Raw genomic sequence first — 26,736 nt, 5'->3', positions numbered from 1 at the left:
AATTACAATACAGTGTACAACAAAAGAGCATTGGTGGTGTAGTGGGGCAAGGTTATAGGTATAAAGCCAGAAGCCCTTCTGTGGGAAGATGCGGCTCCCTGCTTCCACAAATATTTAGTCTTACGAACAAGGGCAACCGGGCACTTTAGGTTCACTAGTGAGCCGCAGTCGACTTCATGGCAGTGGATTTGGTTGTGTTTTATAGCAGAACAAGTCTTTTGGGAAAGAATTCAAAAGTTTATACAACCATGACCAAACCAAACTCACTGTCCCTGAGTCAATACTGACTCAGAGCAATCCTACAGGTCAAGGTAGAACTGCCCCCGTGGGTTTCCGAAGCAGTAACTATTTACGGGACCAGAAAGCCCCATCTTTCTCCTAAGGAGCTGCTGCTGATTTTGAACTGCCTACTTTGTAGATAGCAGCCCAACTTGATGTCACACCTTATGGTAATTCTGATTTTATTTTACAACAGTGAAAAATTTGTAAATTCTTTCCTCTAAAGCCAGAATGTTATTTTACTAATATTTTTCTACATTTTAAGTCATATATAAATTGTGGTAGTCTACAAAAAAAACAAAAGGATTTATCTAAGAATATGACCCACTTAAAATGTAGTATCACAGTGTGCCACTGTCCGAGACCTGGGCATATAGCAATGTGTAAAACAGTTCAAATTCATTCTTATCCTCACAGGGAACTTAATTTCTGGAGGAGGGAAAAACACACTAAACAAAGAATGCCATTAAGAAAAGTAAAACAGCGAGCAGCGAGAGGAGGAATGAAGATATCCACAGCCACTGAGTCCATCTCGACTCAAAGTACCCCTCCACAACAGGGTAGAACTACAACTGTGGATCTCCAAGCCTGTAAACCTTGATAGTAGAAAACCTCATCTTTCTCCCAAGCACCAGATGGTGGTTTCAAACTGCTGACTTTGTAGCCCAAGGAGGAACCCACAACTTGAGGTAAGAGCAAAAGAAAACGCCCCTAGGCAAATTCTGTTTGACAGAGACACAGAGAAGGATCCGAATGGCTTAAACAAGCGTGAACAAAGACTAGATATGAGAATGGGGTTTGTCAGGATTATGATGATCATCTTAAGAACTTGGGCTGTTGTCTCTTACTATGGTCTTCAGAAGAAAAGGAAAGAAAAGAAATCCTTCATTTTAACGTTGTCTCCTCTGTCATACAGCCAAGGAGCTGATGGTTTCTACCCGCTAGGTGTGTGCGGTTAGCAGCTCAACACATGACCCACAATACCCACGGCTCCTTTTACTTGCTAGGAGGTCATGAGAGTCCTAGATGGAGCACTGCTCGTGTAGATTTAAGTGTTGGGTTGTGATCTTCATGGTTGACAGTTCAAAACTATCAGCAACTCTGAGGGGCCGCTATGAGTCAGCATTGACTTGACGTCAGTGAGCAGAGTGAGGTGGTGCAGTGGTTTAAGTGTCAGCTGCTAAGAGCAAGGTTGGGGTTCAAACCTACTCAAGCAGTTCCTCGGGAGAAAGCCCAAGCTTTCTGCTCCCATAAAGATTTACAGCTTCAGAAACTCAAAGCCGGAGGAGAGGAGTTTTACTTTGTCATATAGTGTTGCGATTTAGTTCAAATTGACTCCGTTGGCAGTAGTTGTGGTTTGGGGGTTCAAGGCGGCCATTCCTTCTTTTCTGAGTATTTTGCTTAGCATGCTCACCTCTAGCAGGAAAGGATTCTTTCTGTAAGCTGTTTCCACAGGAGGGAAAAGTAACAGACGGGTCATTGGTTCTGCTTTCCTGATTTTAAAAGGAACACACTAAATATTTCCTTTTCAGTTCAACCTTTCACCTTTTTAATGTAGGGGGTCTTCTCTTGCTCCTCTCTTCGGGAAACTAAGAAATGGAATAGTTCTGTATTATTTAAGTTTTATGTATTTATGTAGAGGTACTATTCTGAAAAGGTAAAACACTACACACAAACACATTTGTTAAAAATCAATAGAATTTTCAACTTTGAGTAGCCTACTGAATAATCTTAATTAAGATGGGCCTCACAGTAAACAAATATAAACAATACAAGAATCGGAATTCTCATTCATATACTTTTTGAACCATGTCTAGTAAGGGGATTATTTGAAAATCAGTCTTAGAAATACTTAGAAAAGCCAAGTATGCTAAAGAATGGGACAGAAGGAAAGGAGAAACTGTCTGGTATTCTTAGCATACTGGCCAAGCTTCTTGAATAAAGAAAACCAACTTTCCAATATTTGATCTCCACATTAACAATTCCGAAGTTTTAATCAAAAACTAAACTTAAAACATAAAGTAAAACTTTGCCATCCTTTTCTTTCACTTTGTCAGAAAGGCAAATAAGCTTATCAATATAAAACACAAAAATGTTTACATCTGTTATGAAAAGAAATGAATCCACTTCTAAAATTTAATTCTTGAAATAGCAAAACTTTGTTGTAACTAACGTCACTTTTAAAAAAGCACTGAATTACTGTACTGTTGTCCACATAATAAAGATAGACAACATGTAGCAAGGTCAAGTCACTCCTTGGTATCACTTACATTCAAGTTTAACAACTAATTATCACTCTTTTAAAAGCTTGGGAAAAGCCAGGCTTTGCTGCTTAGCAAGGGTTGTAAAAGAGATAATATCACAATTTTCACTGTTTCTCTGAAACGTAAAACAAGTTGGGACGGAGTCCACACTGGGAAGCAAAAACAAAACAAAAAACCCTAAACCGGCGACATGTCATTAGTCTAGATGAACTGATTTCATTTGCTTAAAAAAGATAACCAAATCCTCGTTTGGAAAGTTTGAACCGACTTCAGAGGTCACAATGTGACGTCCTCACATCGACTCAGCGACACACCACCTTCGCACCCGACGTGTCGAGACGCTGAATGCTGCGCGCGCACAGCGTCGCTAGCGGGTCGCCCCTCGGGTCCCGAAAGCCCTGCAGGCCAGCCGGGCAGGACCGTGGCTGCACAAGGCACCTTTCCCCGAGCTCCATCCCTCCCGCCTGCGCCGGCCGGGCAGCACGAGGCGCCCTGCGGCGCCCAGTCCTCGGCCCTGGCCGACTGAAGCGCGTGCCCGACGGCCCCGGGCCAGCCCGGCCCCGCTTACCTTGAGGACAGGGGTCAGGTACTCGGCCACTTCCAGCGCCTTTCCCTTCACCGTGTTGATCACATTCTGCATCCTGGGGCCGGAATCGCGGCCGGCCCCGCGACCGAGGGGCAAAGGCAGCCGGCGGACGCGGGACAGGGACTGGGCGGTCGGACTGCGTCCCCGCAGCTGCCGCCTCGCTTCGGCACCGGGCCGCCGCCGCCCGAGGGGACGGGACGGGACGCGACCGGACGGGAGAGGGGGAGGGGTGGCCGGCTCGACGCGGGCGGGAGCCCGCGCGCGGCGAACTCGGCTGGCGGACCGGGCCCGGCTGTCACCGGGCCGCGAAGGAGGGCAGCGGGGCCCGGGAGAGAGCCGGCGGGAGAGGCGGGCGCACGCGCACCCCTGGCCCGCTTCGGAGCTGTCTTCACCCCGCCTCTTAGCTTCCCTCAGCCTCTTCCGGCTTCCCCTGCTCTCTCACTCTCTCGCCGTAGCTTTGCCGCCCCCTGGGGCTCACGTGACGACGCTCCCGACACTTGATGCGACAAGGGGGCGGGCCCAATCGGCTTTTCCCCGCCCACCGGAAGCGTAACATCCAATGCGCCTGCGCCAAGGACTCCGCGCATGCTCTTTCCTCCTCAGGACCTTATCGGGCTTTCAGTTCCGGGAAAGGGACTTGATAGCAGAGGCTTTCTGGCCTCTTTCCCGCCCATACCCTCTCCGTTATGGACTCTAAGCTCTACAGCTGCAGCGGAGAGCTAGGCATTTAATTTCCCCAGCTCTAGGATGTGCGCGCTCCCTCTCCAAGCTCCCCGAAGGGACCGAGGTAACCGCGCCCCGCGAGCACAGGACTGCGTGCGGGAGGGGAGGGCGCGCCCGGAGGGGTTCCCTACTGCGCACGCGTCTCCAGAGGGACACTTCCTTTGGGCGATGTCGGGCTGGTGTCTTCTCGGTGTCCCGGACCTTAGTGCTTAGTGGAAATGTCAATCATGGCATTTTAAGTCCATCTCTCCTCTGGCCCTTTATTGGTGATCTGTATCACCCCTAACGATCGACCGGGAGTCTTGGGACAAGTTAACTTGCTTGGAGTTTAGTACCTTGAACGTGTCAAGAACGATTATGAGACTCTTGATTTTTAAGATCCCTTCTAAGACGGGTCGGGTGGGAATCAGCAGTGTTTCAAGCATATGCATTTTGGCCTATCTGTAGCAGAGTCCTTTTTTGGCCCAGAATTTCTCTTTTGAAGCTGAGTTTTCATAAGAATGAAAACAAATAATAACAAAATAGTTTATTTTTAAAAGAATACTAAAGAATTGTTACGCGATGAAACATATAACTTTCCTCTACTTCTTAAATACTACACCCCCCCACTATCATGATCCCAATTCTACCTTGCAAATCTGGCTAGACCAGAGGATGTACATTGGTACAGATAGGAACTGGAAACACGGAATCCAGGACAGATGATTCCTCCAGAACCAGTGATCAGAGTGGCGATGCCTGAAGGGTGGAGAGAATGTAAGCTAGAAAGAGGGAACTGATTACAGGAATCTACATATAGCCTCCTCCCTGGGGGAGGGACAGCAGACAGTAATATATGACAAAATGATATATGAATGAATAATATATATGAATGATGAAGGGTTCATGAGGTAGGGGGGAATGGGGAGGGAGGAGGAAAATGAGCAGCAGATATTAAGGACTCAAGTACAAGGCAAATGTTTTGAGAATGATGATGGCAACAAATGTACATATGTTCTTGACACAATGGATGTATGTATGGATTGTAGGAGCCCCCAATAAAATGATCTAAAAAAAAGAATTGTTGCGATAAGGAGCTGAAATGCTAGGTTCCATCAGTAGCTGGTGGACCACTGGGTTAACCATTGGGTTGTTCACTCTGCCCTCACCGGTTTGAACCAACCAGCCACTCCAGGGAGCTTTTGTATTCTCTCCTGTAGGGTCTCCATGTGTCTGAATTGACTTGATGGCTGAGTTTGCTTGTTTTTAAAGATAATAATAGAATTGATTGAAAAGTAACAATGAGTCAATCTCAGGGTATTGTCCAGGATGAAGGAGGCAAGGCTACCTAAGAACAAAGGAGTCTACATTCTAAAACGACTACTTCTACTTCTACGTCAGTCATGGCAATTGTTGGGAGCTCCTGAAGGAATAATACGTAGGAAAATTTCAGCAAGCAGTATGTAGATCGAGGTCATTCTTTGTCCCCCCCTTAAAAGAATGAAGTGCACCTTCTTGGAGGCTCTAAGTCACAGAGCTAGTTACTAATTGAATACACTTGACTCATGGTGACCTCAGTGGGGCAGAGTAGGACTTCTTTCTAGACTTTGAATGGCTGATCTTTCAGAAATAGATGATGAGGCTTTGGGTGAATTCCAACCTCTTGGTTAACCGTCAAGCACATGTTCTGTGTATACTGAACATGTATACTGCTTCCAGGGCAGCGCTTCTCAATTTCAGTGCTATTGATATTTTGGATTAGAGAGTGCTTCTCAGAAGCAAGGATGGTAAGACTTTGTCTTGCTTGTTTGGGACATGTTCCCAGGAGGTTCAAATCCCTAGAGAAGGGTATTAAGCTTCCTAAAGAGGGTCAGTGAAAAAGAGTGGATCGACACAGCGACTGCAACAGTTAGCTCCATAATAGTGGTGGTGAGGAAGGTGCAGGTCCAAACAACATTTTGCTGTTCTGTGTTGTATAGATCTTTACTTGTCAGACCCAACTTAATGGCTCTCAGCAATAACGCCACAGTGTTTTGACGGGAATAGCAGCTTGGCTGTGCCTTGTAGGATGTTTAGTAGCATCCCTGACCTCATCAATCACACCCAATTGTGATAACCGAAAATGTCTCTGTTGTTAGGTGCCATCAAGTCGGTTCTGACTCGTGGTGGGAAACCGAGAACTGGGCAGAGAGTGTATGTGGACAAATTCTCTACAGTCATATTTAAAGAATCTGAGAGGCAGACTCTGGTGGAGGAAGGCCTTCATATTTGTGAGTTGGAGATGAATCCCAGACACATTCTCCTGACAAAATCATCCCCATGGTCTCCCCCCAATAATAGGTTACTTAGAAATCTTCCTATTAAGCACTTACTGCTCTTTAGTACGCCAAGAGACTATCTGCTGTCAGACTCTAATGTCCACCCATCCGCGAGGATCAGCGAAGTCCCATCTGATAAAGATCATAGACTGCGCCCCGGGAGAAGAGCTCTGTGACACCTAAGCTGACGTCATTTCAGGGATGGCCCAGGTTAAGCTGCCATCTTCACTCTACAACCGGCCCACCTTGTTAGTTTTTTGCCTTCCTGTCACATGTATACTCCTAGTACCTCCCCTTTCTGTTACTAATGTTCTTGGGACTGGGCACGGGGTGCAGGTGGGAGCTTGCTAGCCCAGACTAAACATGGGAGAATATATTAGCTCTCCATCTCTCTGGTCCTAGCTTCCATGGAAGAGGTGAGCCCTTGCATGTCTTGTCTGACGTTTCTTTAATTGACCCTTCAATTATACAACTGTGCCTTAGGACCGATTTGGTTTTGGAGGTTGACCCCCCCCCCCAACTCATAGCAGTCCGAGGCACAGCAAAATGAAACATCACTCACTCCATTGCAGCCCTCGCAGTTGTTCTTATGTCTAAGCCTGTCATTGCAGCCGCTGTTAATTCAGCTCATCGGGACTCTTAATCTCTGTCACTGCCCCTTTCCTTTCCCAAGCAAGATGTTCTTGTCTCTCCTGATAACCTGCCCAAAGTACATGAGGTGAAATTTCCCCATCCTTACTTCCGCCCCCCCCCCTCATTTCTAAGGAGCATTATGGTGGTACTTCTTCCAAAACAGATTTGATTGTTCTTTTGTCAGTCCATGGTACTTTTTTAATATTCTTTGTCAGCACCGTAATTCAAATTTCGATCTTACTTACTCAGTGTCCAATTTTCAAATGCATATGAGGCAAGTGAGACTATCATTACTTGGATCAGGTGCACCATCATCCTCAAAGTAAAATCCTTGCTTTTCAAAACTGTAAAGATGTTTTGTGTTGCAGAGTTACCTAATGCACTGCTTCTTTTGATTTCTTAACTGATTCTTCCTTGAACGTTGATTTGGGATCCAGCAAGGTGAAATCCTGACAACTTCAGTCTTTTCTCTCTGTGTCATCATGCTATCTCTTTGCCCAGTTGTGAGGATTGTTGTTCTCTTTACAATGAATTGTAACCCATATTGAAGGCTGTAGTCCTTGTTCGTCAGCAGCAAGTGCTTCAAAATGACTCTAGACATTGCCAGATATCTCCCTGGGACAAAATCCCCCCCCCCCCCAGTTGTCAACTATTGTTGTAGCAAGTGGTGGCTCATATGCCTTTATTGGCGCCTTCTTGAGAATGTAGAGAACCTGCTTTCTCGTCATGGACCTTACGTTCGTTCCTGTCTAGTCCTGAAATGTCCGTTACTCACTCCTTTTGTCCTACTGCTAATCTGGCCCCATGTGTTTGTCTTTAGGGTCCCCTTTCTAGTTGATTTTATCTTTTTCATCGCCTTTCACTGGTAGTTTCGCCCGTATTTTTCTATTCGCTTTTCTTATACAGTTATAACCAGACAGCTTAAAAAGGTTCTTTTCCGTTGTTCAGAGATCAGTGGTATTTTTTTTCAGTGAACTTACATTTGCATCTCCCAGAAAACTTTCCCTAAAATTCCTGCATTATATGTATCATGAGATATTTGCTCACGAAAATGTTCTTCTCCAAGGAAATTAAACCCCAGAGGAATGGAGCGCAAGTGCTGTGCTCGCCGCCTGCTGCGCTCTTTGTCAACAATGTATGCATTCCTGCTCGGAGCTGTATTCGTCGGGTTAAGCTCAAGCCGCATCCTACTGGTGAAATATTCAGCCAATGAAGGTAAGTGAAGACGTGGACTATGTATGGAGCACTTCCCACTGTTGTCTCTAGTGTCCTTCGCTAAAAGGGGATGAAATGAAATAATCATAATCCTTTGGACACGTATCAGATGGTTACACATGACTATTGCTTCAATCAGCAGGTGTTTCTAGGCCTATAACAGTATACATAACTATAGCTGATTTTGAAAGCAGCAGGATAAGTCTCTTTGGATAGCCGGCGTCTGAGGTGCCATATCAATAGGACAATAAAACAGGACAGATAGCCAGCTTTGACAAGTATGCAGGAAATGTTCTCTCTTTTTAATGTAATAATTTGTATTTAACTAAATAGTTTAATTCCACAAAACTGAATAGAGTACGCCTGTAATTCCTGAGGACACATAATATGATTATGTCTTGACTCTTAAAAGTCTGCTTGGGAGTCCGATATGTATTCAAGTCTCTCTTTCAGTTAACATTTATCTGCCAGGCACAGGGCTAAGTTACTAGTAGCTCTCAAAGTAGGTAAAACAAGAACTTTGCCCTTCAAAGCTCATTTTATTAAAGGATACGTTCACCTAAACACACCATGAAAATATAATCAGTGCATTAAACCAGTCAACCCTCTTGCTGTTGAGTTGATTCTGACTCATAGTACCCGTTAGGACTTGAGCTGCCCCATGGGGAGTCCAAGGCAGGGATCTCTGCAGAAGCAGGCTGACACACCTTGTAGTTCAGACAGTCAGCCTTCTAGTTGCTGAATGCTTCGCCACCGCACTGCTGGAGCGCCTTAAAAATAAACCGGAGGTGCCAACATGGGCGAGGGGAGAAAGTAACAATACTCTGTTTTGGAGGGGAGGGTCAGGGAACACTTCCCCAGTCAGGTGACATTTGATGCACAAGAAGACACACTAGGCAGTGCTATTCAAAACAGAGGCACCAGCTTATCAAAAGGAATCCCACACCAAGCCCTGTGCCATGAAGTTGATTCTGACTTGCCGTAGCACCCCTTTACTAGAACGCACGGGCTCAGCTTTCGCCTTGGAGTGGCTTGTGGGTTTGCCATTAGCAGACCCGTGCCTAACCCATGGTGTCACCGGGGCTTCTTATCAAAAGGAGTAGAGGTGTAAAAATGCAGACTGCAGAGAACGGGCACTCTAGGGTTAAAAACATGGACGAGGATGAAGGCGCGCTTAGCTGGACAGGTGATAGCAATCAATAGTGCAGGGCTTCAAGGAGTGCTTGCAGTATTGATAGCTGTGGCAGTTGGAGGATTGGCTGAAAGGGAATAGCCTGGAAACAAGTAGGCGCCAGGTGAGGTGTTTTTGCAAAATCCTGCCGCAGGTGGTTAAGACTTTATAGGCATACAGGGGCATGTAGATTGGAGAAAGCCTAGGGGATGTCCTAAATATGAGGGTCAGAGATGACAGATTTCTGGTGTGTATGTTGCTGGTGTCCCGGCTGAGCTGGGACTGTGCGGAGGAAAAGCAGTGGGCAGATTGGGGAGAGGTTGCATATTTAGCTACTAAGTTCCATGAGACCAGCAGCTCCCTCCTTGTTCTTTGTGATTCTGAAAAACAACTCTAATACATTGTGACCAAAATGGTTACAGAAGTGTACCGGGGTGCTTCAGGAGCAGGGATGAATACAGAATGGACTCAGCTGGTTGAGAAGGTTAGGGGAAACTTTAGAAATGAGGAGGAAAAAAGCTCCTGACCAGAGAGAAGGTCAACCGGCTTTTTTCACCCTTTCTTTGCTAGTTTGGGTTTTTGGTACAATGGCCAAGAGAGATAAATATTCTCAAAGGAGGGAAAGGAAAACCCATTCCTGAGCATTGGACCTGATAAAGTTTATGCTCGTTTTTGGCAAAATCATGAACTAAGTTGGTTGTTTGTAAGCGTGTAGGAGTAACTGCTAGGACCAAGGTGTGCGACCCAACCTTTCACTTCCTATTTAGGTTGACCCATGAGTTAGGACATAGCTGCCCAAGTAGTGAATGGATTTGGATCTGCCAAAGGATTTCCCCTAAGCCCTAGGGATAGTCAGGGCACTCGACCAGCTGCCTCTTGCCTAGCTTCCTTCTGGAACCCCAAAGAACCTTTGATCCCAAAGAAATATTGATACTTTCTGCATGTGTCCCGATGTGAAATGTAAAACTCTGCGTTAAAAAAAATAAACTGAGCTGTGCCTTGATTTTGGCAAAGTAGTCGCGAGAAAAATCATGAGCTGGGTAATAATTCAGCTCGGTTTTGTAATTGGTTGACAAGCCAGATCCCAAGAGTGTAGATTAATGGTCAGTAGAGAAACTAGTACTTGATGCCATGACGTCTATGTTTCTTCGTTGTCTTTGCCCCTGGCGCTAGCCTTCTCAACAAATTTATCAGCAACTTGGATGAGAATATGAAAGGTATGTTGATCAAGTTCAAGGGTAATAAAAAAGTTAAATAGGGTAGTGATAGTTAGTACATTAGGTGAATTTACTCAGGAATCCAAAAAAGCAAAACCAACTGGGTAAGGTTGAGTAAAACCTATATTGAAATCTAACTTTTAAGTTTCAAAGTATTCGTAAATTATTAACTATGTAGCATCATTGTAGTAAAATGGTTAATAATAATTATTTCTGTTACAGAGAACAAATACGATTATCTTCCAACTACCGTGAATGTTTGCTCAGAACTGGTCAAGCTTGTGTTCTGTGTGCTTGTGTCATTCTGGGTGATAAAGAAAGGTGAGGCTTGAAATGATAGCACGTATCTGGTAAAAACCACAGGATCAAAGTATTTTAGAGGTGAAAATACTTCACTAGTTTTTCATAGAAGGAAGCAAAAGTGCCATCCGGATACTAATAATAGTAGGCATCATTATTAATGCTGGCAGACCAGTATGGCATTGACAGATGGTTAAGCATTGACTTTCTTGTCAGCTGGCAACTCTGTATGACAGCCCACATGCTGCAGGTGGACAAACAGGGCGGGTAGGAAGGAGCAGAGCCTGGACTCCACCCCAGGTTTTTCCGTATCCTTACCATTACTCTACCTTGTTTATATGGTGGATTGCACAGCAGGATAGTTTTCTTCCAAGTCAGGATCCATCCCAGTCACTCTGCTGTCTTAGTTGACAAGTAGCATATGGAAAAACTCCAGTTCCCTTTTCCTACAGGGCACGTGGAGTAGCTCACTGGCATTTGAGAGAGTGTTCTGGAGCCAATGACTTCAAGTCTCTTAAGCTTCAGTTTCCACTCATATCAAAAGTGGTGCTCATCCCTTCCTCAAGTGATGAATTAATGTACGGCATCAAGTGTTTGGCAGAATGGATGGCCTCCTACCACCACTACAGACTTGTCAACGTCACTGTTTTGATTCAGTTACTTGTGGAAGTCACTCGAATGAGACAGGGACGGTGTGTTACTGCAGGAACTTGCCTGCAGCCATCCTTGGCGGAGACAAGTATAAACACATTTTGTTTGGAGGAAACTCATGAATGTGTGAGCTGGAACTCCACTCCGGTAGCATTTTTTGACATGCCCTCCTGCTATCTCAAGTTAACGGGGATTCAGAGTTCCGGCATTCCTACATCTGTCTGGATTGTCCATGGTGAAGCACAACAGAGGCACAAAGAAAGACAGTAATGGAGTCCTGGCTGGTGTTGATTTCTTAACGGCTAGTAGTTCATTATGGAAGCAAGTGCACCAAGCCACTTCTAAGGAATTGTGTCAGTAATCAGATCTACTTACTTTCACTAAATACATGAGCTTTCCTCTTGGGACTGCTTGCTTACTGCTACATTGCTTTTGTTCTGTTTTTTTTTTTTTTTTAGAAGATCATCAAAGTCGCAACTTTAGATGTGGTTCCTGGAAGCAGTTCTTCAATTTTATGAAGTGGTCCATTCCTGGCTTTCTTTATTTCCTGGATAATTTGATTGTGTTCTATGTCTTATCCTATCTTCAGCCTGTAAGTACACATCCACGAAAAAAGCAATGAAATGGCATGGCAAATTGATTCCATTACCTAAACTCCCTTTGTCACCGTTTCCCTTGCATTCTTAGTTTTTCCTTTCCTGCCCTGGCTTTCCTGGGTTTTCCCAGAGGTTTCTGAACACTGAATTGCCCATCTGCTTCCCAGCTCCTCTCATTGTCACACATTGGTATGTGTAACTGTGCTTATGGCTGTCAGAGTTGCCCTGTTGGTACCTGGCATCAAAGCCTCCCCTCTGTGACCTTATTCACTCTGCCTCATTGCTGAGCCTACAGCATTGCCTTCAACTTCAAGGCCTTCTGCTCAGACTTCCACGATTAACTCAGAAAATTAGACCATCTGTGACCTTCTCCTTTTTCCCCTGATCTTACCCATTTTCTTACATTCTAAACTTTTTAAAAACGTTTTGTTGTGACTTGGGTGACGATGTACAGAGCAAATCTGCATTCCATTCAGCAGTTCATACACATTTTGTTCACGCCCTTGTTTGCAGTTTCCTCAGCGTGCCGTCGTTTATCTTACTCTGTCCCTTAGTGGCCCATTTCCACGTTTCCTTTCCTAACCCTTCTGAACTTGGCCACTTTATCAGTATTTTGATAGACATTATATATATTCTATGTGTACGAGGTTAAGTTCAAAAGTACTGTTAATGGGATTACAATGCATACGTTCATGGGTTTGTGTACCAAACACAGTGTGTTTACACTTGTTTCTGCCAACAGTGCACGTGTCCAGACAGATTGTCTCAGTAATGGACTTGTCTTAGTCTCTGGAGAGGCCCTCCAACCTAGGTCCCATCAAAACGGTAGCCTCTGAGGGGGTGGAATTCAAGATGAGGTCAGCTCAGGGAGTTTTCTAATGGGTTTTCATTAGATTCCACTGGCATAATCTTGATAAGTTTTCTGAAGGACACAAGGCGATCACAGGGCCTTATTATGAAAACCTTCTTTGGCCCGTCACAACGATATGCCTGGCTCATTTTTCGAGGGTAGCAGTGACTGTCCGAGGAGTGGGGCTGGGAACCTTTCCACATCTCCCTCCATCCCTGATCCCGCCCCTGCAGGCTGCGACTGCTCCCGAACAGCGTTGACAAGGGACACGCGCTGTGTCCCTAGAGGATGCCCCAACCGCCTTTCCATGTGGTGTAAATCCAAGAGCACGGAATTCTTCACGGAAGGGTTAGAGCGGTGCGGACACGCTCCCTTCCGAAGTGCGCCGGCCTCAATGGAGGCTATGCCAGGAAGCAACAGCTTCTCGTTTTGATAATTTTGTTAGTGAAGATTTCTCTGGGGTGTATTAATACTGTGAGGGAGCAGCCTCCACAACCACAGGGTCCTAAGGAGCGATTGTGGATTTTAAAGGAAAGAAAGAAAGGACAACAGGCGAGGCGTGCAAGGGCTCCCCCTTCCATGGAGTCTGGACCCAGAGAGAGAGAGACTAGATTCTCTAACAGACTTAAAGACTCATCGGGCGTGCCAGCCATGTCATGCGCATAGGAAACAGACAGGGCTTGTCCTGGGGGCATATGTGGAATAGGAAGGGGGAGAGCTTACACATGACAGCAAGGTACATGCGTAACAGGATGGGCAGATCCTAGTGTTAAGATGGCTGATTAGCCTTGGTCATCCCTGAGCTGGTGTGACCTTAAGTGTCCCTGAGCTCTTCTCCCAGAGAACAATCTATGATTCTAATCAGAAAGGAGTGGCCTGTACTTAGGGGGTGGGGGGCGGGCAACAATAGGCTCTGATTGCTCTCAGTGGCAGATAACCTTCAGGATAGAGTAAGTAGCGGTGAGCTTGTAGGAAGCCTTTGATTGGCATTATTGTAGGGAACAACTTTTAGTTAGGAGAATGTGACTGGGATTCATCTCCAACTCACAAGTGTGCCGGCCTTCCGCCACCAGTCTGCCTCCCAGACTCTCAATTGTGAGCGGAGAGCATTTGTGCACATACTCTTCCCAGCTCTCAGTTTCCCACATAGTAAGTTTTGCGCACTCTCATGTTTTTGTTCGTTTAATAAGCTGTCTGAAGGTAGGAATCACATCCTCCTGAGGATGAGTGCTATTTATAATTCATCTGCTAAGAATGCTTCCATCACTCTCAGCATCCGTTTTCTCAGCTGGGAGAGCCATTAGCCATTGGAAGCAACTGCTTGGTCTTCTGCCTTTATTAATCAGTTTGAGGAGTCGCACGTATATCTACCTTTTTCTAATGTATATACTTTCTCCCAATATTTACAAAATCAAACTTTTTGTTGCCATAATGTTTTACATTTAAAAAAAATACAGGCATTTTGACTAGGATTAGGTTTTACAGGCATCGGCCCTCCACGTGAAGCTAGTAGATACATAGAGGCGTCACAAAAGCTGTGGGGAAATGGAATTAAAAGATAATGGAATTTTTTTTTTTCATGAACTCTTTGAAGCCCCTTCGTAGAAGCAGCTCGCGTTTGCAGTGGGAAGAAGAGGAGAGTGCAGTAGGCAAAGAGCACTGAGCTCGGCACAGCGTGTGACACTTTCCCACTATGTAAAGCTGGGTCACTGGCAAATCCCAGCTGCCCTGAGTGCCGGTTGCCGCAGCTGTCAGTAGACCTAGAACAGTGATGTCGTGCGGGCCCGAGGCAGGCACCTGGGGCAGTTGGCCACCGGAAGTTCCTTTCAGCTCTGTGATCCATGTTAGTAGAAGGAGCCCTGGCAGTCTAGGAGGTTCCACCCCGGGCTTCTAACCTCAGAGTTGTGGGTTCAAATGGACTCGCCACTCTACGGGAGAAGGGCGAGGCTCTCAGCTCCCATAAGGATTATTCGTGTTTCCTAAAGCGGGCAATTGGGAGTCCAGCGATCAGGGGCAGGTGGGGAGAGACCACGAAAACAGGTGTCTACACGTTAAGCCTGGATTATAGGGCCATAGTAAAGTTCTCATTTACCAGGGGAATGTTGAGTCATTTATTTATTTATTGCGTAAAGGGGGCAGTCGGCCAAATGAGTTTAGGAACGTGTGCTTTACAGTCTCAGAAACCCTAGGTAGCAGTGCCATGTCCTATAGGGGTGCTGTGCATTGGAATCAGTAAGTGAGTGAGTGTATTATCTAGCATGTATTCTCCTCTAAATTATTCTCTCCATCCCCTCCACCGCGCTCCCACCCCCAAATCTGAGACTAGTCACACCCGACAAACTTACTGATATTTAATAAACATACGTTTGTTGTAGTTCTTTGTATGAAGCAAGCTCGTTCCGAATCGGATGCTTTGTGCGCTGCTGGAAGATTGCGGCTCCTTTGTTCTAGCAGGCGTGTGCCGTGCTCTTCCTTCCTGGCTGTCTGGCCACAGCGTCACACGGCCTCGGCCGCCACACTGTAGTGGTATTTCTGTGCCTGGGCCCATGGAGGCGGACTGAAGGAGAGGAGAGGTGCCGAGGAGGTTGTGGGCAGAGGGCTCTGGTGTGTAAGTAAGTATTTGACTAGTCTTCCAAGTTGATGAGGCCAGCCCATCTGCTGGGTAGAAGCGACTGTCCTCCCACTGCCCTTGTGGTGTTTGCTCCCAGCCCCCACTCCTGCGCTCCCCCAGGCCACTTTTTATTTCCTCTCCGCCTGTTCATCTCTAGGCGGGGTCTATAAAGCACTGTGCTCCTGAGAGATACACTGAAAATGTGAATTTCCATTAAAAACAGTTTAACTCCAATATTAGATACTTGGAGTTGTTGCTAGATGTTCACTACATCCTCTGCTTTCAATGACCCATGTGTGCTATCCTAGATTATAGATGTTATGGATAGTCGGTAGAAGTTATAGATTGTTTGTGGAGTTTAATATTCTTAAAAATGATACCCAGGTGGAAAGTAGGTGAGAAGTCAGTCAGGCATGTGGTAAAGTGATTGTGTTAATACTGTTGAATGTCATGAGGAGCAGTGGTGAAATTCCATTCTTTCTGAGCAACCAAATCCTCAAACCAAACTCAACTGCCATTGAGTTCCTTCCAACTCAGAGCCGCCCTGCAGGATCGAGCAGAACTGCCACTCTGGGTTTCTGAGACTGCGCGTTTTTACATGAGTAGAAAGCCTCATCTTCCTCCTGCAAAGTGACAGACGGTTTCGAACTGCTGACCTTGTGGTTAGCAGCCCAACCCACCAACTAGGTACCTACTCTGATGAATGTTCTCAGGTGTGAACTATGACTGAATTCACAAAGTAAACTTCTGTGAAATCTCGCATAGTACATTTCTAACTGTCTAAAGCAACATGTAAATCAGACTGTCAGTGATTAGTTAGGAACTGAGTGACTTCTGTCCAACCAAGAAAATGGATTGTCTTTGAAGCTAGAGATGCTTAAAAGCCCATGCCTCCATTTTCGTACCATGTGAGCGGGCCTACCCCAGTGCCTGACGTCTCTCGAGCCGTGGAGCACAGCAGAGCTGGACAAGGTGGGTTTCCTGAGTGGGACGGCCCTTAGTGTCTGAGCAGACCGTTCCTTTGCCTATCTTCAGATCGCATGCAGATTATTTTCACAGGCATTTGCTGGATTGAACTACGTGATTTTCAAAGCCTCTGCAATGATTTGGTCAGATCTGAATAAATTCAGCAAGCAATAAAAATGAGATGTAATCCTCTAGGGAAATAGCTGCCCAAAGAACCCCGCCTTTTTTTTTTTTAATTGACCACAAAGCTTTGTGTGTGTGTCCATCACCAAGCTGGGAGCTTTCCGAGGTCGCTGCTGTTGTGTGGATTGTAACTCGTCTTCCCTTTCTTTCCAGGCCATGGCTGTTATCTTCTCAAATTTCAGCATTATCACAACCGCGCTTCTGTTCAGGATAGTGCTGAAGTAAGTAGCTTGCTGTGGAAGCGTAGCCTGCGCTTGACAGCGGCCCCGCCTCCTTTGAGTTCAGACACGGGGAGCACAGCCTTCACGCTCCCGAGGCCTCCGTTTTATGCCTCGTTGCTTTTGTGGGTGAAGCAAGTGGCTTCTCCCACCTGGAAAGCTATCCCGGTGCCAGCCTGGCTAACGCCTCTGTGATGAGCTGTAGGCGGATTTTGAGCATCATGAGAAAGATGGTTGTACGGGTTATAATTGGTATCTTAAACTTTAGTGCCAGAGTTTCGGCGGGAGCGGGGGTGGGGTGATCACCAGCTTTTGTAGCATCTCTGCGTTTTAGGGAAGCCACGGGGTTCTTAGAATGAAGACGCTGGTCACTTGGAAAGGATCCAACAAGCAACAATACAAACTCCCTGCCATCAAGTACACTCTGACAGTATAGGACAAAGTAGAACCGGGTGCCCGAGACTGTAACTGTTGACAGGAGTCCAGAGCACTGTCTCCCGAGGAGTGGCCAGTGGCTGTGAAGTGCTGAGCTGATTGATGCTGAGCGCCCGGCTCCTGGCCACTCTGCCAGCAGGCTCCCTCGGGAGGGCATGCAGGCACATTTGTCGTTGCACTCTGAGGTAAGTGCCAGCTTTAAGCTTTAATGGGCTGGATTCCCATGAGAAATTTTCAGTCACTTTGAGGTTGACAGTTGAGGTGATCATGATCGATTTTTACGTTTTTCAAAATGCCATCTTCAGCCTTTTCCAGCCCAGGAGGACCACTGCAGACTAGAAACATCTTTAGGGAAATAGGCTCTGCTTGGAAGGAAAGGCCAGGATAGGACTGTCCAGGAAGGGACTTGCAGTGGGGGCAGCACCCAATCTGGATACTTAACCACAGTTTAACTTGTTACATGTTGATAATAAAAATAAAAGCACCTTCTTGTCATATTTGTTGTGGTGTTTCTCAGTTTTACACTTGTCTTTTTTAATTCCTTATTTCTCCGTGTGCTTTGTGCGAGTGTGCGTTTTTATAATTTGTAGAGAAGGAAGGACTTGACACATAGGTCTGAAAGTCAATTTCTTAGGTGCATTGATGGGGCCATTCTCTTTCTGCGCTGTGGAATTTCTGAAACTTTCCTTTTTTGCCCTGAGGAAACATTGGGTTTAATAGTTAATATGAAAGATGAAGGAGAAAGGCGTGAGGTTCACATTTTGTCTAGTTCAAATGTTCGAGTACATTGAAATTTGCATTATGCATCATATTCTTCATTGATAAATTGTGAAGATAATTAGCTAATAATTTAAAGAACAGCATTCAACATGATTTGAAATCTTGGGAAATTGCCATGATGATGGTAAAAATAAAAGCACCTTGTCATATTTGTTGTGGCGTTTCTCAGTTTTACACTTTGGCTACTGAGAAAGTGAGTAAGCAATTCAGTGCTTTGATAAAATTAGAAATGGATTTCTAGAAAGAAAAAATATGATTGCAAGACATATTGCTTACTAGTAAGGGAGTAAAGGACTAAAAATGTCATTTTAAAGTAATAAGTTTTCCTATGAATGACAATGTATGAGTACACATTCAATATGTAAGTACTATGTAAAGTACTGTGTGAAATTCCATGATATTAATAATTCAGTGTAGCAAAGAGGAGATAATACGTGAAGTTGGCCAGTAACCCTATGTGTGCCTCATAGTAAAATATCTCCTATTAAAACTTTAACCATTTAATTACTTCTATTAAGAAAATTCTTAGTTTAACCAAATCAAAAGTATTTGCCTTGTAAATTTTAAATGCTTGCTTTTAATACATAAATTATATATCTTCTAATTAGCATTTATATACTTTTAATCTTAGCACAATCTTACAGATTCCTAGTTATGCATTTGCATCGGTTTCAGGATCTCTGAATGAATATTTAACTACATTAAAAGCACAATAAAAACTCCATTCTATTTTCACAGGCACTAAGTTAGCTTACTGGGGGATCTTAATTTGACCAAATCAAAAATCCACAGAGAAGCTGCTCTAAATCAGATAAAATGTGATGAATAATACTATATCCTTCATTACCTTTGACATAGGGTAGCTGTAAGTCAGAATCGACTCAATGGCACCTAACAACACCTTTTGTGAGAATGTCTTTGAAATACTATCTTTAATTACATCTTAAGTCATTCAATATTTTTCTTTGTTTATCTTTTTATTGGTGTGATATCTGTTCTATAATTCTTTATGAACATCTGAGTGTCTTGCTGCTGGCAATGATATATCGATTATGGGATAGCAGTGTAAGCATTCTAGCACATATTCTTGTTTGCCATACATAATTCATCTTTCACTTAGAATAGTAAAGCATTTATCTTCGATACTTGCTTCTAACAAAGCCATCAAATACCTTTTCTTAGACAGTTAAAGAATATGAGGCTACAGAAGTAGGACAGACTAAACGTAGTGGCTAATGCAAAGGTTATTATGAAGGATTTGGAAGTGGGAAAAAGATACGTATCACCGCTGCTCATGTTCTTTCTTTCCTGGAGAAACACTCTGAATCTGCTCATTGATCATTGAAGGATGTCCACCGGGGCATAGGAGACTGGGGGGTCTGCAATCCGGCTTGACTTGGCTTTGACAAATAATACCGTCCTGGCCATTGAAGATTAGGGCAAAAGGTAACCAAGACTAGCACTCACTTTTACAAAAAGAAAAAACTTAAGTTTCTTTGATGCCTTCAGAGAGAAGCTATGGAAAACTTCATTTTAAAATGTTTTGAAGCATACGATAGGTATCTTGGAAAGTGTGAGTCCAATGTGGTTGCTGTGAAGCCCACAGTAAAGGTGGGGTGATCCCTTGTAGTCGTGGCCTGTTCTGCACAGTCATTCATCCACTCGATAGGTCTTTGTAATCTTTGGCAACTTGGCTCCTAGTCACTGTGCCTGCTGAGAACTGGGTTATGTGGTTTCTGAGGCAGCAGTTGTCTGGAACTTTCCACTCACTTGTTCTCAGAATCCTCCTCAGTTTAATCCCATCAAATAGGATTGACATGCTCGCACGGAGCACCATTTGTACATCATTGTGCAGAAAAACTAAAATATCAAAACAAAGAGGTCCCTTAATTTATTTTAACTTAAAGTCTCCAAATGTACTTTCAGTCAGTCGTTCTCTTTGATGTCAACTTTCTCTTTGAGTATGATTGACGTGTGTGGACTGCAATTGGGTTTTCCTACATGAAGGAACACTTGTTATGCATCATCCATTATTTCTGGCTGCACTTTTTTTTTTGAAGTGGAACAGGCCTTAAAAATACTTTCAAGTAGCACTGTCCTAGCATTTTTATTGTTTTCCCCCCTAGTCTTTTGTAATTCACTCACCTATACCTAATCCAAAAGAGCCCTGGTGATCTGTAGTGGGTTACACGCTGGGCTGCTCCCTACGGAGTTCAGCAGTTAGAAACCACCAGCTCGTCCTTGGGGCTGTACTCCCAAAAGCATTTGCAGTCTTGGAAACTCCCAGTTCTGCTCTCCCACGTGAAGGTAAGTGTGAGTTGAGATGCTCTCAGTGGCGGTGAGTGAGGCGTGACATACAGGCGCAGTGGGCCAAGTTCTCTGTCAGGAAACAGCAGTCGGCAGTTTGAACCCGCCAGCTGTTCTCGGTCAGAAAAGATGAGGCCGTCAGCAGTTCTGTCAGAATCTGCTTGGAGCTAGTGCGTGTACATAAATTGAGTGCAATGCTTTTATGTTGTGATTTGCCTTTAAAAATTTCTTCTGAACCACTGAACTTAATTTTTCTACTCATAGTGTCTCATTTTAAATAATCGTGTATACTCTTATACACACATCTAATACTGAGGTTATTTGGCAAAAACTTCAAGAAATAGATTGTAGAATATATCATTGCCTCATTTGTCTATAATTCACTTTTTTTTCCAAATAAATTGAGCATCCATTTTTTTTGTCTGCCTTTGTCCACTCTGATTCCTCTCTGCTACTTTTATGTACCAGATAGAGATACACCTTCAGAGATTAAACATCTCTTATGCTTACCCTCATCACCACGTTCTAGCTCTGGGAGCTGGAGCAGGACATAGACTCAGAAGCCATATAATGGTGTAAGTGTACCAGATGTACTACTCGATTGGGCAGCTGCACAGTACCAGACTCTTGAATCTTCGGTGAAAGCAGATATATCTTCCTACTTAGGAAGTTGGAGAGCTCAGAATTATGTCTGAGGAAGGCCCAAAAGATCACAATTCACACCCTTCCTAGTTCGCATCCTGGCTGTCTCCCTTATTGAAGTCCAGAATCCTAAGGATGGAGATTAACTGTTGATTCCTCCAGATGTCTAGGACGTAGTGACTGCTTATTTGATGTAAGTTAACAACAAAGTGGAATAATCATAATACATTTCTGCTGTATCTCATAAGTTTGTTGTTAGCTCCCTCCTTTAAAAACAGCAAAAACACCGTTAGAACTTTATAAACTATGGAACATTGCCCAAAGGGGTTTGTTTGTTTGCCCCCCTCTTGCTTAATCAGCCAGCAGTTTACTGAAGAATGAATGTGTTATGGTTAGATCATGGATTCAAGAGCTAGCTTCCCCCCTAAATCTTTTTCGGCTCATGAGAAGCTTAGCTGAAGATTTGACAAAACTTTGAAGATTCTTCCCAGAGGGGAGAAGTTCACCTATAGATGTAGAAGATGTAAACCACTGATTCACAGACTCCTAAAGCTCACCCACATACTTTCTGACTCACGAGCACCAGGTTAACAATCCCTGATAAAACTTACTTTAGAGCAAATAAGTGATAGACAACAGACGATATCATAGACAAATCAAGCATAGTTTTTATTTACATAAAAAGTGCTGCCCCAGCCGAAGATCACCTCTGGATGTGAACAGGAGGCTTAGTTCATAAAGCCTCGTGGTTGAACAAAAGGCAACAGAGCGAAGTGGCTCTCTGCCTCTAAGGGAGAGCTACTAGAGAAGTAAAGTTACCATGTTTATGAAGCTACGGAGCCGAGAGTTTTCCTTCAAGCCTGAATTGTGGGGAGTGCTAGCAATGAGTTTATCCAGCCGCACCCTTGAGTGTGTCTGATTTGTCGGTTGAAATTATTGATAAAGCAAATGGAAACAATGGGCGTAAACTCTTGTGTTCATCTTTGAACAGGCGGCATCTAAACTGGATACAGTGGGCCTCCCTCCTGATCCTGTTTTTGTCTATCGTGGCCTTGACTGCTGGAACCACGACTTCACAGCATGACTTAGCCGGACACGGGTTTCATCATGATGCCTTCTTCCGCCCATCCAATGCCTGCCTGCTCTTCAGAGGGGAGCACCCCAGGAATGGCAGTGCCACGGCAAAAGAGTGGGCTTTTCCCGAGGCCGGGTGGAACACCACGGCCAGGGTTTTCAGTCACTTCCGCCTGGGCCTGGGCCATGTTCTTATTGTAGCCCAGTGTTTCATTTCCTCCATGGCCAATATCTATAACGAGAAGATCCTGAAGGAAGGGGACCAGCTCACGGAAAGCATCTTCATTCAGAACAGCAAGCTCTATTTCTTTGGCATTCTTTTTAACGCGCTCACCCTGGGCCTTCAAAGCAGTAAACGGGATCAGGTGCAGAACTGCGGATTTTTCTATGGCCACAATGCGTTTTCAGTAGCCCTGATCTTTGTCACCGCCTTGCAGGGCCTGTCGGTGGCTTTCATCCTCAAGTTCCTGGACAACATGTTCCATGTCTTGATGGCTCAGGTCACCACCGTCGTCATCACAGCCGTGTCTGTCCTGGTGTTCGACTTCAGGCCCTCCCTGGAGTTTTTCTTGGAGGCCCCATCAGTCCTCCTATCGATATTTATTTATAATGCCAGCAAGCCTTCAGGTCTGGAGGACGCGCCTCGGCAGGCCAGGGTCCGAGATCTGAGTGGCATTCTCCGGGAGCGTTCCAGCGGGGTAAGTTGTGAGGATGCAGCCTCTTTTTTTTTCCTTAATAAAGAATGCATTGGATATCGGTGACTTAAAGATCCATCCGCTGTAGGAACTTGAGTGCAGAGCAAAAGAGTAGTATAAATCTGAGCCTCGAGGACCTTAGGAATCTGTGGCATCACAGAGCCAGAAGATGCTTTGCAAGTTACGGTGTCTTGCCCTGTCCCCCTAGGTAAGAAGCCAACTCAGGCAAAGTGGTTTACAGCTAATAAAGGAAGAACTAGTATTAGATCCATAGGGTCTGACTTCTATTCCACTCTTATTTCCACTTTACCTCAGCTGTGGAGAAAAGCCTCATCCATAATAAAACTTGGTCTTATGCCATTGATAAGTCTTGTTAAGTAAAGAGCTTGGCTCCTTGTTTCTCCCTGTAGTGACTTGATGGTAAACCAGCATTCTAGAAGAGCAAGGCCTACTGATCTCACCAAGTCTCTGCAAATGGAAGAAAAAGATTTTCTAGACAAACACTTTTGTGATTCTGAATGTCTGCCAGTTGCATAGTTGTTTGTAGAAGGCTCGCTCAGTCGTGTTAATAGCAAATTTATTTTCATTTGGAGATGCCTGTAGGGAGTGTTAGTCTGGGTCGACTAGAGAAACCAATTCATAGACACTCCTGTGTGTATAAGAAAAAGCTTTGTGTAAAGAGTAATTGTATACTAAGAAAACAGCCCAGCCCAGTCCAGATCAAGTCCATTAGTCTGGATAGAGTCCATATGTCTGATACCAGCCTATAAATTCCTGTCAGACTCATGCAACATATGCAATGACGCTGAATGCAGGAAGATCACGGCCGCGTGGGTGGGTGGAAAGTCTCGTGGATCCAGTGGCAGTGGAAGCATCTCAGCAAGGGAAGCATCCTTGCATTCGTGTGAGTCTCCGTGTGGCACCTCTGGCTCCAGCGTAGCTCCATCAGGCTTGTCATTAGGAAAGTCTCCCAGCGACTATGTGTCTTGTCTCCAGGGAGAAGACAAGGGTTCCCAGAGTCCTTAGGAGAAGGCCAGGCCCACACAGAGACCTCATTGGCTGTGACCTAATTGACAGGCTAGACTCCACCCCTTCACAAGTTGACTTTATTAACTCCATGGGGAGTTAACGATGTATGTGTTTAAATAAATGATAAGCAATTCCTCTAGCTCTAGATTTCAGTTTACATAAATACCCAAAATATGAAATGCCGCTAACGTAAACATTTCACACCTTGAGAAAATGAAGCTCTTGCTTGTTAACAGCTCATGGTGTAGCTTAGTGTAAGGCCCCTGAATTGGTGACACTGCAGTGTTACGATTAAAAATTGGATGCCCACGTGCCAAATTACCTGCTCTCAGGAGACATTTTTCCCCCCACTGATAGACTGGTAGCACTGCTTGCCCTGCGTTTTGAGTAAAAGAAGAGCAATGTAGGTAAGAAAACAAACAAAAACCACTGCCACCGAGTCGATTGTGACTCCTGGAAACCCTGTAGGAGAGACTAAAACTGCCTCTGTGGGTTTCCAAGACTTTAAATCTTCACAGGAGTAGACAGCCTCACCTTCCTCTTGGGGAGCTGCTGGAAATTCAGACTCATGACTTTGTGGTCAGCAGCCGAACACTACAGCAACCAGCCCTTCTAAATCCACCCTGCCATCGACTTCATTCCGACTCAGCAACCGGATAGGACTTGGTCCAACTGCCCCCTGCTGGTTTATGAGACAGAACTCGTTATGAGAGTGGAAAGCTTCATCTTCCCCCTGCAGAGCACCTGGTGGTTTCGAACTGCTGACCCTAAAGGTAGCAGAAACCTCAGAATGCCTGATTAATCTTTCTCCACCCTTTAAGATTTCCCCTCAAAACCAGCAGAGGGTGCTGTTGTTCATATTGTTGCCTTTGAAATCCAAGCACTGAGTGCATTTTTTATATATCTCAGTGCACTTCTAAAATTAACTTTCAAAGAACTTACATATTTATTTCACTTGACCAGTTGATATTTAGACAGATAAGCATCACAGATTGTCCACTAAGGACAGCATCCAACCACTTGTCCATGGTCCCATAAGTTTTGTTTGTTTGTTAAAGGGAAAGCAGCTCTGCTTTTGATTAATTTCCTCTAATCGTTTAAAGACCCTCGGCCTATCCTTTTGTAGCACCAGGCCCCAGGTGGGATACAGTCAGGTGAGGCAGAGGACATGGTGCTCCGAGGCTTGGGTTTTGGAACTCAATAAAGGGCCAGGTGGCTGGCAGCAAGTGCTGGGCCTCCGCACCTGATGCTCAGGTGGGGGGTGGGGGTGTTGGCTGAATGTGCTCCGCCCCCTCCCCTCTCACTTGCTCCTGCTCCCCTCCTGCTGCGCCTGCTTCTGTGGGCCCTTCCGAAGCCTGAGTCAGCAGCCTTAGCAGCAACAGTGTCCTTCAGAGAAGGATGTTCAGAAGCAGGATCTGCTATAAAGTTTTAATATGGCTGTCACGTTTTAATAAGAAATACAGGTGTTGCACATGCCAAAATTATTACATCCTACTTCACTGAGCCTATCAAGGGCACTAAGCCACAGATGAAAATAAAAAACAAAAGCTAAAAAATAAAAGCTCATAGCCAGAGTGGATTCTGACTCTGAGTGACCCTATCGGGCAGAGCAGAACTGTCCCCTCTGCGTTTCTAAGACTGCTAATCTGTATAGGAGCGGAAAGCCTCATCTTCTCTGGAACGGCTGGTGAATTTGAACAGCTGCCCTTGTTAGCAGCCCAGTGCGTCGTCCAGGAGGCCACCATGGCTTTAAGCAGAACGTACTAGTACTTTAATTAAATACAGCCCGTGCCATGAATCAGTCATCACTGAGCTTTTATTTAAAAGGGCATGCCTCTTGTTTTAATCTTTGCTTTTCCTTGTTTCCTTATAGGATGGAGAAGAACTGGAGAGACTTACGAAACCCAAGAGTGACAATGAGTCAGATGAAGATAATTTCTAATGACTACCCAGCTCTTTGGCAACTTTTGAAAGCCCCATTTTCGCATTTTCAGCATTCGACGTTGATAAACTAAAACTGCCTCTAAAATATTCTTTACATATAGCTAACCATTCGTTAAACACTTCCATCCAGATGTCAAGGAGCTTCAGGCTGAAACGTTCTAAGGAAGGGACCTAGAATCAATAGAGTGGCGACTGCAACAGTCGCCTGCAGTAGAACTTGACAAGCCGGTGAGAGATGTTTGCAGCTTGTTTTCCTTGTCTTCCAGCTTCCAGAGAGTGCAGTAATTATGCTAACTGTGTCCTACTGACTATACCATGCGAGCAGTTTGTCAGATATTGACAGTTACACGGTTCTAGCCTGCACGCCAAAGTCTTCCTGTCTGAACATCAAAGCATCACTTAGCTTGTCCTTCGAATGTTGAGACCTTAGACATTCTCAATTTTGGAACTAAAAGTAAGACTCTGACTTAAACATTTGGTTGAAGGACCTAAATACCAGGCTACAGCAGACAGCAGGGGCTCGGGGAGCCTACCAGGCTACAGCATACAGCAGGGGCTCGGGGAGCCTACCAGGCTACAGCATACAGCAGGGGCTCGGGGAGCCTGCCAGGCTACAGCATACAGCAGGGGCTCGGGTAGCCTACCAGGCTACAGCATACAGCAGGGGCTCGGGGAGCCTACCAAGCTACAGCATACAGCAGGGGCTCGGGGAGCCTACCAGGCTACAGCATACAGCAGGGGCTCGGGGAGCCTACCAGGCTACAGCATACAGCAGGGGCTCGGGGAGCCTGCCAGGCTACAGCATACAGCAGGGGCTCGGGGAGCCTGCCAGGCTACAGCATACAGCAGGGGCTCGGGGAGCCTACCAGGCTACAGCATACAGCAGGGGCTCGGGGAGCCTACCAGGCTACAGCATACAGCAGGGGCTCGGGGAGCCTACCAGGCTACAGCATACAGCAGGGGCTCGGGGAGCCTACCAGGCTACAGCATACAGCAGGGGCTCGGGTAGCCTACCAGGCTACAGCATACAGCAGGGGCTCGGGGAGCCTGCCAGGCTACAGCATACAGCA

At 45.2% G+C, this 26,736-nt stretch overlaps 2 protein-coding genes across 3 annotated transcripts in view; one reads left to right on the top strand and one right to left on the bottom strand.

Moving 5' to 3' along the window:
- Positions 1–3,573, bottom strand: part of ATG3 (autophagy related 3) — a 34,947-nt gene extending 31,374 nt beyond the window's left edge. Inside the window, exon 1 of the mRNA XM_075542533.1 lies at positions 3,112–3,573. Within this exon, the coding sequence (XP_075398648.1) occupies positions 3,112–3,183 (72 nt within the window). The 5' untranslated portion in view covers positions 3,184–3,573. The remainder of the gene's footprint in view (positions 1–3,111) is intronic.
- A 141-nt stretch (positions 3,574–3,714) lies between these two features.
- On the top strand, positions 3,715–26,441 carry SLC35A5 (solute carrier family 35 member A5). 2 transcript variants are annotated; one of them, XM_075542531.1, is made up of 8 exons: positions 3,715–3,916; positions 5,970–6,101; positions 7,849–7,997; positions 10,608–10,706; positions 11,795–11,928; positions 16,696–16,763; positions 21,916–22,696; positions 25,596–26,441. In XM_075542531.1, exons 3-8 carry the CDS (start codon positions 7,868–7,870, stop codon positions 25,662–25,664), a joined length of 1,281 nt encoding a protein of 426 aa, XP_075398646.1. In that variant the 5' UTR covers positions 3,715–3,916; positions 5,970–6,101; positions 7,849–7,867; the 3' UTR covers positions 25,665–26,441. The 2 variants fall into 2 exon arrangements, with proteins under 2 accessions (XP_075398646.1, XP_075398647.1); XM_075542532.1 differs by lacking the exon at positions 5,970–6,101.
- Positions 26,442–26,736: the final 295 nt, after the last annotated feature.

The sequence above is a fragment of the Tenrec ecaudatus genome, chromosome 2 (assembly GCF_050624435.1).
Source record: "Tenrec ecaudatus isolate mTenEca1 chromosome 2, mTenEca1.hap1, whole genome shotgun sequence".
NCBI lineage: Eukaryota > Metazoa > Chordata > Mammalia > Afrosoricida > Tenrecidae > Tenrec > Tenrec ecaudatus.
This window is presented reverse-complemented; position numbering and strand designations above follow the sequence as displayed.

Coding starts and splice junctions, on each gene's coding strand:
- SLC35A5 (XM_075542532.1), top strand. CDS start 7,868: ATGGAGCGCAAGTGCTGTGCTCGCCGCCTGCTGCGCTCTTTGTCAACA. Junction 10,707..11,794: donor ATTCTGGGTGATAAAGAAAG/GTGAGGCTTGAA, acceptor TTTTTTTTTTAG/AAGATCATCAAAGTCGCAAC. Junction 11,929..16,695: donor TCTTATCCTATCTTCAGCCT/GTAAGTACACAT, acceptor CTTTCTTTCCAG/GCCATGGCTGTTATCTTCTC.